General features: G+C 42.4%; 1 protein-coding gene across 3 annotated transcripts in view; it reads right to left on the bottom strand.

Moving 5' to 3' along the window:
* The window catches only part of LOC140425404 (F-actin-uncapping protein LRRC16A-like), a 530,177-nt gene that overhangs the window by 325,576 nt on the left and 189,434 nt on the right, over positions 1 to 15,167 (bottom strand). For all 3 annotated transcript variants that reach the window (XM_072509651.1, XM_072509649.1, XM_072509650.1), the window contains exons 6-8: positions 7,732 to 7,829; positions 2,429 to 2,499; positions 2,028 to 2,101 (exon numbers count right to left, since the gene is read on the bottom strand). In XM_072509651.1, the coding sequence (XP_072365752.1) occupies positions 2,028 to 2,101; positions 2,429 to 2,499; positions 7,732 to 7,829 (243 nt within the window). The remainder of the gene's footprint in view (positions 1 to 2,027; positions 2,102 to 2,428; positions 2,500 to 7,731; positions 7,830 to 15,167) is intronic.

Below are 15,167 nucleotides of genomic sequence, written 5' to 3'. Positions count from 1 at the left end.
CTCATGCAGCAGCTGCTTGCAAATTAAATCGCTGTGAATTCCACAAACTCACATCAGTGAGAGTTCCAAACACACATTTATTGCCAATATTTTCATGGAGGCTATGTAAGATTGTATTGATTCATCTGCTCTTTGGTTTGTTGAACTGAATGCATATCTGTCGAGGATTATGTTTTTCTTTACCGGGAAACAGATATTCATTTTTAGGATAATTTCAGGGTGCTCCTTTTCCTCTTCCATCTGGAAAATAAACGACTCAAATTTTTCAAAGGCCTCAGGGCCCACCAAGTTTAATAAGGTATAGCCTGTATCTTTTTTGATTTGTCAGACAATGCAGCACCACAACAAAGATGCCACTGCTTGACCATTTCCCAACTGTCTGCATCATTTTCATCCAAGACGAGTAGGTCGATGCGGCAATGTCCTTATGTCATACTACTAACTCCTGACACCATGTAAATGTGCTGGGCTCCCAAATCACTGACAGCAAGTACTTTCAATAAAAGCAGCTACTTCAATATTTGTGCTCTGCCCCTGCTCCTGGGGTTAACTCCTGCACTCCCGCCGTTTGTAGGTGCGTTATCGCATTCTCACATTTCTCATGTGACTACTCGGTCTACGCAGGATATTGAAATTGTCTGCAAGATGGAAGCTCCAAAACCAGAGGATGGTCCCACATTCTTGAAGGCATCTTCGGATTCCTGCCATAAACTAACTGATGGGGGCTGTAGTTCCTAACCAACCGAAGTGTGTTTTTTGCATGTACTACCTATACAGCAATTTTCAATTTACAATTCAATTGGTCAGCTAAAGTTTTTCAGAGCATTTAATCAATCACAGCTTGATTTCTCTCACATATTCCATTGTTAAAAGGGTTTTCGGCTGCTGTACTCATTGCCATTATATTCAAATTTTCACACATACTCCTCAATTCATCATTGACACATTCTCCTGCATTGTTTGTTAAGAATTTAACTGGTGCTCCCACCCCGCCAATCCATCTTTCCATTATCTTATTGATAATTACTTATTTGTCTTTACTATAAATTACCATTGCCAGAGTAAATTGTGATGAATGTAAGAAATTGTCATATATTATATATTTTGCAGTAATGTTATTAAAACCTGGGTTAAGATGCATACAGACAGTATGACTGCTAGAGCAGTGATTAAGTTGTTGTAAAAGTGAGATAATCATTGATTTGTAGATGAGATGTTCCGTAAATAGATCTTCAGAACCATTTACTTGTTTACAGATAGTTAGCTGATGGAATATTGCTTAAGCTTGAAGGACCCCTGGAGTGTAGATAATTTATATGGGCTATTGTATTGGCCTTTGCTAAACAAGTCAAGGGACACCTTGTAAGAAGAGACAAAAGATTTCCTTATGCGTTGGGCACAGACGATGGAGTTATTAATGGCAGGAGCCAGGTCTGTCTGAAGAGTTAGTCGGTCCTACAACTTTAATCTGAGCAGAGGTTTTTCAGTTTGGTCCTGAAAGGTTCTCTCTCCAAAGATTCTGCACAGAGAAAAACTCCCTGTTTGTTAGCTTTATTCATGAGTGGTATTTAATATATATTGGTTTGCTTAATTGGAATATCATGGCAGGTTTAGGAAGTTCCGGTTTCTTCTTTTACTTAAGAACTGTTGTAACTGTTAACCGTAAAACTATTTCTTTGTTGCTAATATGGTTAATTCTGTGATTAAAGTTTGTTTTAACATAAAATATACCCATTGTTCAGTGTTATCACTACTGTGATGCAATAACATTCCCTCTCAGTTTTACAAATGGAAAATAGTTGTGTTCTTGTTTCGGCTCTGAACATCATGAATGAAACTTCCCCGATTGTTCAATCCATTGTGCTTGCATATGCATAAAAATAAACTGGCAATCCACACTGCCAAATGGTCTGCCAGTTATAGCAACATTGGCTTAACAGCTCCACAAAAAACTTCAATTCACTAACGAAATTGCACTTGAAAAGCTCGATGAAAGGAACAACGGCAAGCATAAATCTTCAGTTTACCTGTGGTCAAGGTGGCTGAAGTCTTGCAAGTTCAGTTCCCTGGTATCTTGCGTAAGGTAAATTGTATCCACATCCTTGAAAATACCAAAGATTTGATTAAGAGTGAAACTAATTTGCTATCTGATCTGTTCCTATCTGAAAATTACTTCTAGCTGCTTCAAAGAAAAATTAAAAATCCAAGGAAATTATTTTCAGTTTTGAACTTGCTTCTCATTTTGAGAATACGTTTGTGGCACAAATGAATACAAATGATCAAGAATCATTTTTCTCACTTGTTAGCTTCAAAACCACACAGTACAGAAAAAACACGATTCACAAAACTTTGTTTTCATTTGTAGAGGTTCTATTTCCTGTCATAATGCAGTAGCAACCTTTTGAAGCATTTTGTTGAATGTTCTTACCCATTGCACTTCCTCCCTATACGGCAATCCAAGCCAGTCACAGACACATGCATACATCTGAGAGAAACCACCTGGAATGAAAAAGAAAATGACAAGAAAATTGCACAAAGTTCTAATCCTGTGTAAGTTAGGTACAAAATGTGAAAAGGATTAATGCAATTAAAACCAAGATTGGGGAGAAAACTGCCGACATGACAAAGCTGCTTGCATTGGGATAGCTTGCGTTGTATTCATATATGATAATAATAATCAACTTTATTGTCACAGGTAGGCAAACATTAATACTACAATGAAGTTATGTAGTGTACTGAATAAAATTAACACAGACCCACCGTGGGGCAGCCATTACTGAACTCAATTTATTTACATCTCCCCTAGAGAGATTGCAATAAAGCAGACAACATAACAAATTCTCCGATCTTCTATGTACTACACTCCCTCCCCACTTTAAAAAAAAATTAAATGTAAATGGTACATGTACATTATGTCCAGCTTTAATAAGACTAAATCAACATCAACAATACCTGAAATTTAATAGGTTGGGATTCTTATTTGTTTCAACTGTAATCACACCCAAAATATATGTGATTGATAATACCAAATGCTTTTCCTAAACACCAGTATGCATTTAACAAAAATACAATGTGTCATGTGCCTCTAAAAATCTCTCCCGGCTTGGGTCACTGTGTTTGTGTGGAGTCTGCATGTTCTCCCCGTATCTGCGTGGGTTTCCTCCGGGTGCTCCGGTTTCCTCCCACCTGTCCCAAAAGACGTGCTGTTAGGTGAATTGGATATTCTGAATTCTCCCTCTGTGTACTCGAACAGGCGCTGGAGTGTGGTGACTAGGAGCTTTTCACAGTAAGTCCATTGCAGTGTTAATGTAAGCCTACTTGTGACAATCAAGATTATTATTTAACAAGACATACTGGAGCTACACTCGGTTGATTGCTATGTGCAATATTCCTGAAATTTCTCAGCATCACACTCTTTAGGTCAGCCATCCATGACATAATGAAGCACTTTACATAGCACCACATCCTTCTCAGCTTTTTCACTATTTCCTCTGGATAACACTGGCATGTAATTTGTGCATGCAAAGTAACTCAGTGGCTAGAAACAACTCAGTCTTCACGGGATAGCTCAAAAGAATGCCCGTGCTAGCATGAGCTGCTGACTTATGACATTTTTATTGGACTGCTGAGTCACCAAAATCAACACCCATCACTGAAACCTTCCTTGAAAAAAAATGATTGTAAGGGCTCAGGGTCTCCTACCTCACAAGTATTTGTGAAATTTAGTAATGCCTCTTTCTCAATTTAAGTCATTTTGCTCTGACTTCATTAAAATGTGCAAAGCAGATTTGCTATAGGCTTCTTCAATTATGTGAGATAACACCACATGTAGCCCCTGTGGTGAGGTATGGCACGCTAAAACCAATTCTTTTCCTTGGGATGTATTAGCCAAGTCAGCGATGGATTTAGAATAATACACAACAGTCCTAATGTTTTACGTTGCTATTTGTTCTCTGATTTTTTTTTTTGCTTTCAAAATTCCCTCAACCTTGTGTGTAGGTGGTTATCTTCACCAGCTATTTGGTGACCCAGGTATGTTTCACTTGCTTTCAACACTGGTTCTTTTTAGCTTTGATGCATACTCTTAAAGTTAATCCAGGACTTTTCTCAACCTTACAATGTGCTCTTTCTCTGCCTTACTGCTGATTATAATACCATCCAAGAAGCAGCATACTCCTCTCATCCCACTTTGTCCTGATGCATCATTCCTACGAAACTCATCTCCAAACTCCTTGGCCTTGGCCCCTCCCTCTGCGACTGGATCCTGAACTTCCTAACCCACAGACCACAATCAGTAAGGATAGGCAACAACACCTCCTCCACGATCATCCTCGACACCGGTGTCCCACAAGGCTGTGTCCTCAGCCTCCTACTATACTCCTTATACACCTATGACTGTGTGGCCAAATTCCCCTCCAACTCGATTTTCAAATTTGCTGATGACACCACAGTAGTGGGTCGGATTTCAAACAATGACGAGCCAGAGTACAGGAATGAGATAAGAGAATCTGGTGAACTGGTGCAACGACAATAATCTCTCCCTCAATGTCAACAAAATGAAGAAGGAGATTGTCATCGACTTCAGGAAGCGTAGTGGAGAACATGCCCCTGTCTACATCAATGGGAACGAAATAGAAAGGGTAGAGAGCTTCAAGTGTTTAGGTGTACAGATCACCAACAGCCTGTCCTGGTCCCCCCATGCCGACACTATAGTTAAGAAAGCCCACCAACGACTCTACTTTCTCAGAAGACTAAGGAAATTTGGCATGTCAGCTACGACCCTCACCAACTTCTACAGATGCACCATAGAAAGCATTCTTTCTGGTTGTATCACAGCTTGGTATGGAGCCTGCTCTGCCCAAGACCGCAGGAAACTTCAAAAGGTTGTGAATGTAGCCCAGTCCATCACGCAAACCAGCCTCCCATCCATGACTCTATCTATAATTCCAGCTGCCTCAGAAAGGCAACGAGCATAATTAAGGACCCCATGCACCCCGGACATACTCTCTTCCACCTTCTTGCGACAGGAAAAAGATACCAAAGTTTGAGGTCACGTACCAACCGACTCAAGAACAGCTTCTTCCCTACTGCCATCAGACTTTTGAATGGACCTACCTCGTATTATGTTGATCTTTTCTCTACACCTTGCTAGAACTGTAACATTATATTCTGCAGTCTCTCCTTCCTTCCCTATGTACGGTATGCATTGTTTGTACAGCATGCAAGAAACAATACTTTTCACTGTATACTAGTACATGTGACAATAATAAATCAAATCAAATCAAAATCAAAAAACAAAATCATTATGCTCTGGAACACTGCAGGGCAGTAGCCGCCCCAAACGGTTACTTTTCATACTGGTTTGATCCTGGTCTGTATGAATGATGAACAGTTCCCTGCTCCTGTCAGTTAATGTTAATTACAGTACAAATATGCATTTGGTACATCTATCTTATGGAACACCTTTCCACCGACTAATGTAGAAGACAAATCTTCACTGGTAGGCAATGGACAAGTTAACTTCTCAATTACCTTATTTACTGTGATTTCCACAAACCTGAATGGACTCATCTGCTTTTTGAACTGTAAATGGTACATGTACAATTAACTTACTACTGAGCCTGTGTACCAGCCATATTTGTTTGAAAGAAGGGAGTACCATCCCTAGCGCCAGCAAAGTTTCAGAGATGGGTGTTAATTCTGATGGCTCATGGGTGCGGCCCATTCACTGCTCTTCATCTTCTTAATTGGCCCTGTTCTTTCTAATCTTTTCAGCTCTTCACTTACTGCTTCGAACTGGGGTCTCTCGAACAACACTGGTTTAAAAACTACATCAAAAGCATCTGGTCCCATCATGGTGAAGAAAGCATTTACTTTATCCTCCTCTCCTTTTATTCGCTTTCAGCTAAATACAAAGCATTTATTCAGTTATACCTGTCCTCTTTGTTGGGGGTGGATTGCCCCAAAGTCCCCAAAATATGTTTTGAGTGCCATTTTTTTCCAATTACGTACCATGTTAACTCACTGTGCTCCCGAACACGACATGTGCAACAATTTGCCACAGTGTTCTTAGCAGTCCTTAATTTCTCAAATGAAATATAAAAGAAAACTCTATCCCAGCCTCCTCACCGACATTTGGTTGTCTATTGCACCGAGAAAAGAATAACATGTGGACCCATAGCAAGCAACCAGAATAGAACTATCTTTATTTACACCTTCTGAGCAGAGACGGCAGCTGAGAGGCCAATATAACAAAATGCTCAGTTTATGCAAGATACAACAATATGCATAATCCATTTCAAAATTAGCACCAGCCAATGTAAAGATATAGTACAATAATCATACCAGCAAAAAAAATTAGTGCGGCAAGAATCCTTACTCCGAATCGTGTTGCCCCAAATTTAGCCATGCTCTAGCACGGTTGAAACCAATAAACAGTTGCCTGTGCATCTCACTATAGCTTAATACAAGCACAGTTACGTCATAAGTATCGTTACTAATATAACTCTTCCCACCTTTGTGGTTATGTTCAGTTACAGTCCCTCCCTGTACAGAGCAGAGACTGGATTTGTGCCTTGGGGACTCGTGCCTCAGTTGAGCACAGGTACAGGTACAAGAACGATAATGATCACTTCTGCTCGGATAACTCTCAGATGGAGAATAATAAATCTGCTAAATCAGTGCTGAATGGGATTTTCTTCAGCAGGAGACTCAACAGAGATGGATAACCATAATGTGACCTTTTTTTTGTCCAAAGGATTTTATCTTTACTGAGGGATCAATTTCAAACAAGTGATTTTATTTCAATATTTATGAATGCTAAGTTTTACAAGGTAACTCTATCAGTAGTGTCAGTAAAATGTTCCTGATTGAAGTCCTAATACTTTATCAGAGTTACAAAGCCAGAGCTCAGAATGTGGACGGGGCAACCCCCTAATCCAGCTCGATTGCTCCATAAAAAACAATTCAAATTGAATCCAATTCATGGTCCCCACAAAAGAGACACCTGATCCCACGTCATCTTAGCCGAACTGCACATTACTACATATATAAAGCACCTAGTTAGATCAACTGATAACTACACTGATTCAGTTCAAATGCCTATTGTGTTCGAAGCAGCTGCCATTAAGAATAGCAGTTCTGTCTGGAAAATTACCCACTTTGACATTACGAGGAAGCCCCTAATCAAGAGCTACTTCAGCCAAGATACACAACTAGATGCAAATGAGACAATCTGACGGTAACCCAAAGCCTATCAATTAATGATGTGTCATAAAGAGCACCCTAACATTTGCAAAAAGAAAAACGGAATGTGAAAAGACGACTTTGCAAAATCTCTCAAGATTCCCGTGCTTATTTTTCACTTCAACTTGAAAAATTCTTAAGCTGAGCAGGAAAACAACTGCAAGTGGGAAAACAGTTGAAAAACCAGTGAACTAGAAAGTGCAGTAAAAATAACTACTACAGACACAGTTAGAGGATTTTAATGGCAACTTTAAATATGTAGCTTGAAACCCTGATTTAATTGAAATTTAGTGAGCTTTAAGACACATCCCATATTAAGTGATCATCATTTTTCTTTCAATGTACGAATTTCAGCAATAACACTTTCTGACGTACGATCCGAGAACGGCCATGCAGTTAAATAATTACTAACCTGCCTGTGATTTTGTTTTTCCATTTCAGATCTCAAAGCAGCGCTCCCTAAAATTCACATTTAATTTTACTTACCACAAGGTCCTGGCTCTGCAATGTTCTGGCTATCCCACAATGCCTGCAGAGATGACAGTCGATCTGACGGTTCCATTGTCACCTTTTTCATTACCCTCCTGTGACATATATGGAATAAAAACATATTATTCAGAATGTTTAAGAGTGTGTGTATGTGTGGTGGGTTCACTGGTAAGCTTGTTGCGTTCAGAAAAAAGACTCCCGCCCAAGCAATGCTCGAAAGGCATTCTTGCCTCCTTGCAGCTCCTATGTTTACACAACCAAATTGAGTTAAAATACAATCATATAATTCTTACTGTGCAGAAGGAGGCCATTCGGCCTGTCGAGTCTGCACTAAATCTCTGAAAGAGCATCCTACCCAGGCCCACTCCCCCGCCCCATCCCCATAACCCCACTTAACCTGCACATCTTTTGGACACTAAGGGACAATTTTAGCATGGCCAATCCACCTGGTCTTTGGAAGATGGGAGGAAACCAGAGCATCCGGAGAAAATCCATGCAGACACAGGGAAAATGCACAAACTCCATACAGTCACCCAAAGTCAGAATTGAACCCGGGTCCCGGACCCTGTGAAGCAACAGTGCTATGTGCCACCATGCCATAATCTTTGTGAAAGTGAAGGCAGGCAGCCTTATTGTGATATTGAAATTGCCAATTTGATTCTTGCGAGTAAATTGGTTACCCATATCTCGTTTCGCCTCTGTAAAAAAGAGAAGTGGTTGGCTTTAACTCCTGGTTCAGATAGCTGGTATTTTAATATCTAATTAGACCCACCTGTTTCTGGAAGTTAAGATTCAGCTTAAAGTCATAACCTCCACAAAATATTGCTCATTTTATTGTACATAAAATGGTTTAAGTCATACGCAAATATTTGTTATTCACTCGGTTACGAGACCCTGAACTAGCGCGCAGTCACTTCCAGTCCCCCTTGACCCAGATACATAACACAACTGAATTAACAAATAATACAAAAATATCCAAAGGGCTCGAATCAGCCAAATGGGAACAACGTCCCATAGCGAGCACGTTTAGCGCTTGCAGTGCCGAGAAACACATGGCCATATAACACGTCTCATGTTGTATAAGGGGCCTCAGCGGGAACGCTCGACCAAGGCCACTTGGAGCTCCCCAGTGTAACGAGAAATCAGGACACCATTTTTAAATGGTGCCCCAATCTCCGAGGCCTCCGAAGGGATCCACTGCCTCCCCCCACCCAGCCCGAAGGCACTATGAGAGGGTCCCTGCCACCTCCCCGCACCCCCCTCATCCCCCACACAAGCACACCCCAGCCCTATCGCGCATGCACACAAAATGCCAACTTGGCACCCTGATAGTGCCCATGCCAGCTGACATTGCGACCTGGGCACTGCCATGATGCCAGCCTGGCACTGTCAAGGTTCCAGGCTGGCACTGTCATGGCATCACCCTGCCCAAAGGACATGCACCTGAGGGCCTGAGATCCCCTACGAGACCCCCACGAGTGCCATACCGTCTAGTCCCATTTGTGGGAACCAGTACTGACCAGTGCTCGCCCGAGTTCTCCGTGGCGAAGGGGATGAACCCCAAAGCCTCAGGTACAGCGGGAATCTGCACTTTAGAGTCAGATTTACTGTCGTGCTCCAATATGTAGATTTGCCAAAAAGTGATCCCACCCACAATGGGCGAGATTTATAGCACAATGTCACGTTGGATCTCACGAGGTGTTGCGAGCCGGGTAGATCCCCGGAGCGGGGTAGCATTGCGCCACGGTGAGCTGCTTGTCCGGTGCAGCATGGCCATTGGATCACCCCCAAAGTCTTTAGTGCTCAGCTGCCCAATAATTATAGTCACCAGGTTTATAAATGTAAACACAATTAAGTTTATTAATAACAATAACTATACGTGAATATGCAGAAAATAAAATTATTCTTACCCACCCCTTAAACTTGCCCCACCCACACTAGGACACAGTCACTTCCAGCCCCCCCTTGACCCAGAGTCATAACCCAACCAAATTAACAAATAATACTTACAAAAATATCCAAAGGGTTCGAATCAGCCAAATGGGAACAAAGTCCCATAGCGAGCGCGTTTAGCGCTTGCAGTGCCGAGGCGAGAATAATATAAGGTGTTCTATTGGAACAGGAAGACATTTTATGCTGAATGCCAATTAGGATGAACTCTACTGGCGAGACACAACTTAATGCTCATGCATATCTCCTGGTAGCTTTCAGTGATCTCAGTGATGATTCACAACATGACCTTTTGATTTTTAATAAAAGACGCGTGGGATTCTAAATGACTAGGCAATTTAAAAAGAAAGTTCTATTGCATTTTTTTATTCCAAGCATCAAATTCGAGCACTTAGCACAATTACAGTTTTCACCATGCCAGGCCAAATGGAAATCAACAAGGTAGAATTTTCTTAAAGAACCACAAGTCAATGTTATGACACTGGGAATTACACACTAGTACAGTGTAGTGATATGCATCACTGTATATACACAAGGGGTTAATGTAAATACACTACAAATAAGTAACCACTAGAGGGAGCACCAGAGATGTCATGACATGCAGACACGCAACCAATGGGTTATTAGAACAGGACACAACCAATGGGCAATCAGGACACCCAGAGGTGGCATTACCACAAGGGGGCACTACACGACCCACATAAAAAGGACAAGGCACACAGGCTCTGCCTTTTCTACCGGCAGAAACCAAGAGAGCAGGACAGGGTTGATTATCAGCAACATCACACCCTAGCACATGGTGGAGAACAAGCTTGTATAGTTAGCAGAGTAGACTGAGTTACTAGAGGCAGATTAGTAGCGTCAAACTCATTTAAGAGCATTGTTAATCTTTCAATAAATACGTTAAACTTATCTCCGAGTCTGCCGCATCTTTCAGCAGAGTCTACATCAAGTGGCAGCTTATGTTACTAGCAATAACATAACACAACATACAGAACCAAATTGAATATAGAAAGTATAAAGGATAACGGGGAAGGAAATTAAAAGGAGCAGAGTGCATACGCATTGGTTAGTAGTTAACAGTAGTTTAAAAAGGAAAAAAAATGGATAATCAAAGGAATGATAGGTCTTATTAGGGACCTTCTTCCACTACTTGTGGAAGTGAATGGTATGGCTTAGGTACTAAATTAGTACTTTGCATCTATTTTTAGTGAAGAGCAGGATTTTGCTCTCATCACTGTAAAGCAGGAGGTAGTGGAGAAATTGGATTGAATAAAAATTAGGTGATAGTTAAAAGGTGATGAGCTAAACTTGGAACTTATTGTTTCCTTAGAAATCCAGGAAGTGCAGGTGGGTTTAGAATAACTGCTGATCACTTAATCAGAAGTTAAACACATTAAATATCAAACAACCTTCAGTTTGTGGCATTTAGTTTTACTGGATTTAAAAAGGGCTTTTGTAGCACATTTTTTAGCTTCTTCTTGTACAAACCCAAAATCAATGCCAAGATATACACAATTCGATTTTGATTGATTTAAATTGCATACATAGCCCAAAGGTCTTGTGGCATAATGGTAGCGTCATTACCCCAGGGTTAGAGACTCCGGGTTCAGTCCCACTGAAGGACTTGATGGACGTGAAAAGTGCGTTCATATGGTGGCCAAATAGGTTGATTATCAGCCTGTAATGTCTGATGGCATGCGGTAAGAGTGACAGTGTTTCCTGGTCAGCCACACTGCAGAAGGCAACTGCAATCCACTGCAGTACTTCGCCAAGCATAATCATGGACCAATCCAATGGAAGACCATCGTATCCAACACCCTTCGGGCATGGTAGCTGAAGGAGGAAAAGGATATAGCCCAATATCTTTGCATTATGCAAAGTGGCTCATGAAGGCAAATCGTCTCTGCTCCCTTTTTGTAAAGTAGATGAAGAAAGAAAGGAATATAGTGATGTTATAACAGGGTTCCTGCAGAATACGAGCGAAACTAGCATGCAGAAAATAGTGAGAGAGAGAGAGATATTCACAAACATCAGAAATTATTTTCATGTGAAAATTCAATGGTGACAGAACCATGTTGTAAACATGTTGCTATGAATCATATTCAAGGAATTCCCAAGGAAACTGGACTGGTAATTCAGAAAGCTGCATTTCGTTTAGAAGAAGTGGAAAGGAATACCTGGAAAATAATGTGAGTGATCAACAGAAATGGAGAGAATATTCAAAGATTATGAGAAAGCTTTTGCAGGGTGCAGCACCAAAAATGAAGTCCTCAGAGCTGAAACATGGAAAATACATGTGATTCATTATAAATTTTAAAGAATAAAAGCTACAGTACAAGTTGATAGAGTTAACAAAATAAATATAGGTAAGATGAAACAAGGATGTGCTAAGAACAAAGAACAATACAGCACAGGAACAGGGTCTTCGGCCCTCCAGGTCTGTACCAGTCATGTATCAAACCTTCAACAGATACCCAATTACTGAGGCTCTACGGATTACTTCGGGAATGCACTCAAGACACGGAGCTGCAAGTGGGACAATAGCATTCTACGGGTTTAACAAGACCTGAGCGTGGAGGTGGCCAGGAGGAGAACAGTCTATGAACAACTTTACATCAGGTATGTTGATGTTAAAATATTGCTTGTGGATAGGTGACAAATAAGATGAGTTTGGAATTATGGCTTGAAAATAAAGAGCAAGGCACAATCACCTGTAATCAAAAAGAATGTGAATTTTCCAAAAAAAATGAATGGTACAGTTCATAGAGCAGAACAGATGGAATGAGAACTATATAAATGCAAAAAAAATGGATTTCAAATGCAAACAGAAGTGTTGGAAGCACTGGAGTTGTTGTGCTGCAGAGGAGTGTTAAAAGTTAGCTCAGCAAAAACAAAGAATAAAGAGAAGTCGTTGCACTAGAATAAGAAATGTTGAGGGTAATTATGATGGAAAGATGACATACTGCCGAGACATTATACTAAAGTCAGAACTGCCACGACTTTGGATTTTTAAGGAAAATGGTTAAAAGTACATTTCTGACTTCCGGTGGCGGCTATGAAGGAGTAAGTCGCACATTTGGTGGCTCCCGCTCTGGTCGGACTTTTGGACCTTTTCCCCCGATCTTTTAACGGACTTGAATTGTAGAACGGATGTCAGTGGCAATTCTCTACTGAGTTCCCACTTCGGTGCATGCAGAAAAGGACTAGAAGTGTTCGTAAGGGCAGAAATAAGAAGACAGAGAAGACTTTGGCTGTCGTTGCAGCACGGGACAGCATGGCAGAGGGGGGGGCGGACCTCTGGCTTGTCGACCCAGCAGTCTATGGAGCAGCTGATGCAAGTCATCCAGGAGGGCTTTGCTACGCAGAAACAGGACTGCCTGGACCCGATAAAAGTGTTGATTGAGCGGCTGGAGCTCAGGTTGGATGCCCAGGATCGGGCGATCCAGAAGGTGGAGAAGGCGCTGGATGAACTCAAGAATGTTACAATTGTGGACAGTTAGGACACTTTGCACGAGAGTGCAACACGCCCCAAAAGCAGCAGAGAAACCAACAGACAGGCACCCTAAACAGCAATAGGGCAAAGCCGATCCATAGCATTAGCGCCCGTTCAGAGAATGCAGACATGAATGGCACCGACTGACGGTGTTCAGGCTCCCCAACCTGGGTCTGCGACACCCTTTGGGACAAGTCCGGTAGACCGGTAGTAGCAGGCAAAGTTCGGGGACACCCCGTAGAATTTCTTTGGGACACAGGAGGGTCCCGCACCACACTCAATTCCTCCACGATGTTTCAGCGAGACACGTGGCCCACAAGAGACACCACCACACTCAGCGGTTTACAGATCATTTACAACAGGGACACATCACAACCCCTGTAGCAATACAAATAGGGAACATCACAACTAAGCACCCTGTAGTTTTGGTTGATCTGCCCCAGACAGCAGAACATATCCTTGGGATCGATTTCATGAGCTCCCATAACCTTTCTTTTGACCCAGTCAACAAGTGTGTATGGAAAATGGCAAAGGCAGCACGAGCCCCCACCACGCTCACAGTAGGAGAGTATGTAAACAGGATCAGCTCAGTAGGAGACTTCTGGATCGACTCTCGAGCCATTAGTGCAGACAAACAGGTTAGGGCAGTCCTGCAGGAACACAAAGCAGCATTTTCACAGCACAATCACGACTGTGGCAAATTGGCTGGCTTTGTGAACATTACAGGTCCCGACCCCAGACCACAGAAGCAGTACGGATTTCCCCAGGAAGCAGAGGGAGAAATCTCCAAAGTAATAGAGAGTTTGTTGGATCAAGATGTACTCAGATCAGTAGCCTCCACAAACAACGCACCGATTTGGCCTGTCAGGAAACCCGATGGATCATGGCGACTGACCACTGATTACCGAGAACTGAACAAAGTAACCCCAGCAGCAGCCCACACCATAGCCACGAGTCCCGAGACCATGCTCAAACGGACTCCAGTCAAAAACAATTTCGGTTTTGGACATTAGCAACGGCTTTTGGCCCATTCCATTGGAAAAAGCATGCCAGTATAAATTCGCCTTCACATTCCAGGGACAATATACGTGGACGTGCCTTCCACAACTCCCCCTCCATTTTTCACCGACAGCTGGCAAATGGATTAGCAAAATTTTCCTGCCCAGATTGTCTGGTCCAGTACGTAGACGACTTGTTACTACAGACAGACACAAAGGGAGAGCACATTTCGCTTCTCGCCGAACTCCTAGGACTCCGAAAAGAAATTGGTTGTAAAATCAACCCCAAGATGGCCCAGATTTTGAAAGAGAAAGTGATTTACTTGGGAACAGTGATCACACATGGGAAACACGAGATTTGAGCAAAAGAGAATTGACTCGATCGTCAAATTGCCCCTTCCCCACAATGTCTCAGCCCTCCGGTCATTTTTAGGACTGGTTGGCTACTGCCGAAACCATATTGACGGTTTCGCCACGAAAGCAGCGCCCCTTTCCGAACTTCTCAAGCAGCAGGCACCTTGGGAATGGCTTCCACAGCATACGGATGCCGTGGATGCTTTAAAAAGAGCACTCAGCACAGCCCCTGCACTACAGGTCCCAGATCCACTTTCCCTATACGCAACTGAAGTTGCAAGCACCGACCGAACCCTTTCGGCCGTGCTCCTCCAGGAACGCCACGACCAATCACGCCCCGTAGCATACGCCTCACGCGTGTTAGACCCCATAAAGGATTTTCTGCCTGTGAAAGGCACCTGCTCGCAGTTTTTTGGGCAGTACAGTACTTCGCCTACATCACAGGCCTCAACCCCATCACCTTCCTCACAAAACACACCCCAACACAGCTATTGTTAGGCGGCCGACTTAAGGATGGTACAGTCAGCCAAATCCGCGCAGCCCGTTGGACCCTTCTTTTACAGGGACGGGACATCACAGTAAAAAGAACCAAGACCCACACCTTCCTTGCCGATAATTAGCAGTATGCAGGCACC

This window comes from Scyliorhinus torazame, chromosome 6 (assembly GCF_047496885.1).
Source record: "Scyliorhinus torazame isolate Kashiwa2021f chromosome 6, sScyTor2.1, whole genome shotgun sequence".
NCBI lineage: Eukaryota > Metazoa > Chordata > Chondrichthyes > Carcharhiniformes > Scyliorhinidae > Scyliorhinus > Scyliorhinus torazame.
This window is presented reverse-complemented; position numbering and strand designations above follow the sequence as displayed.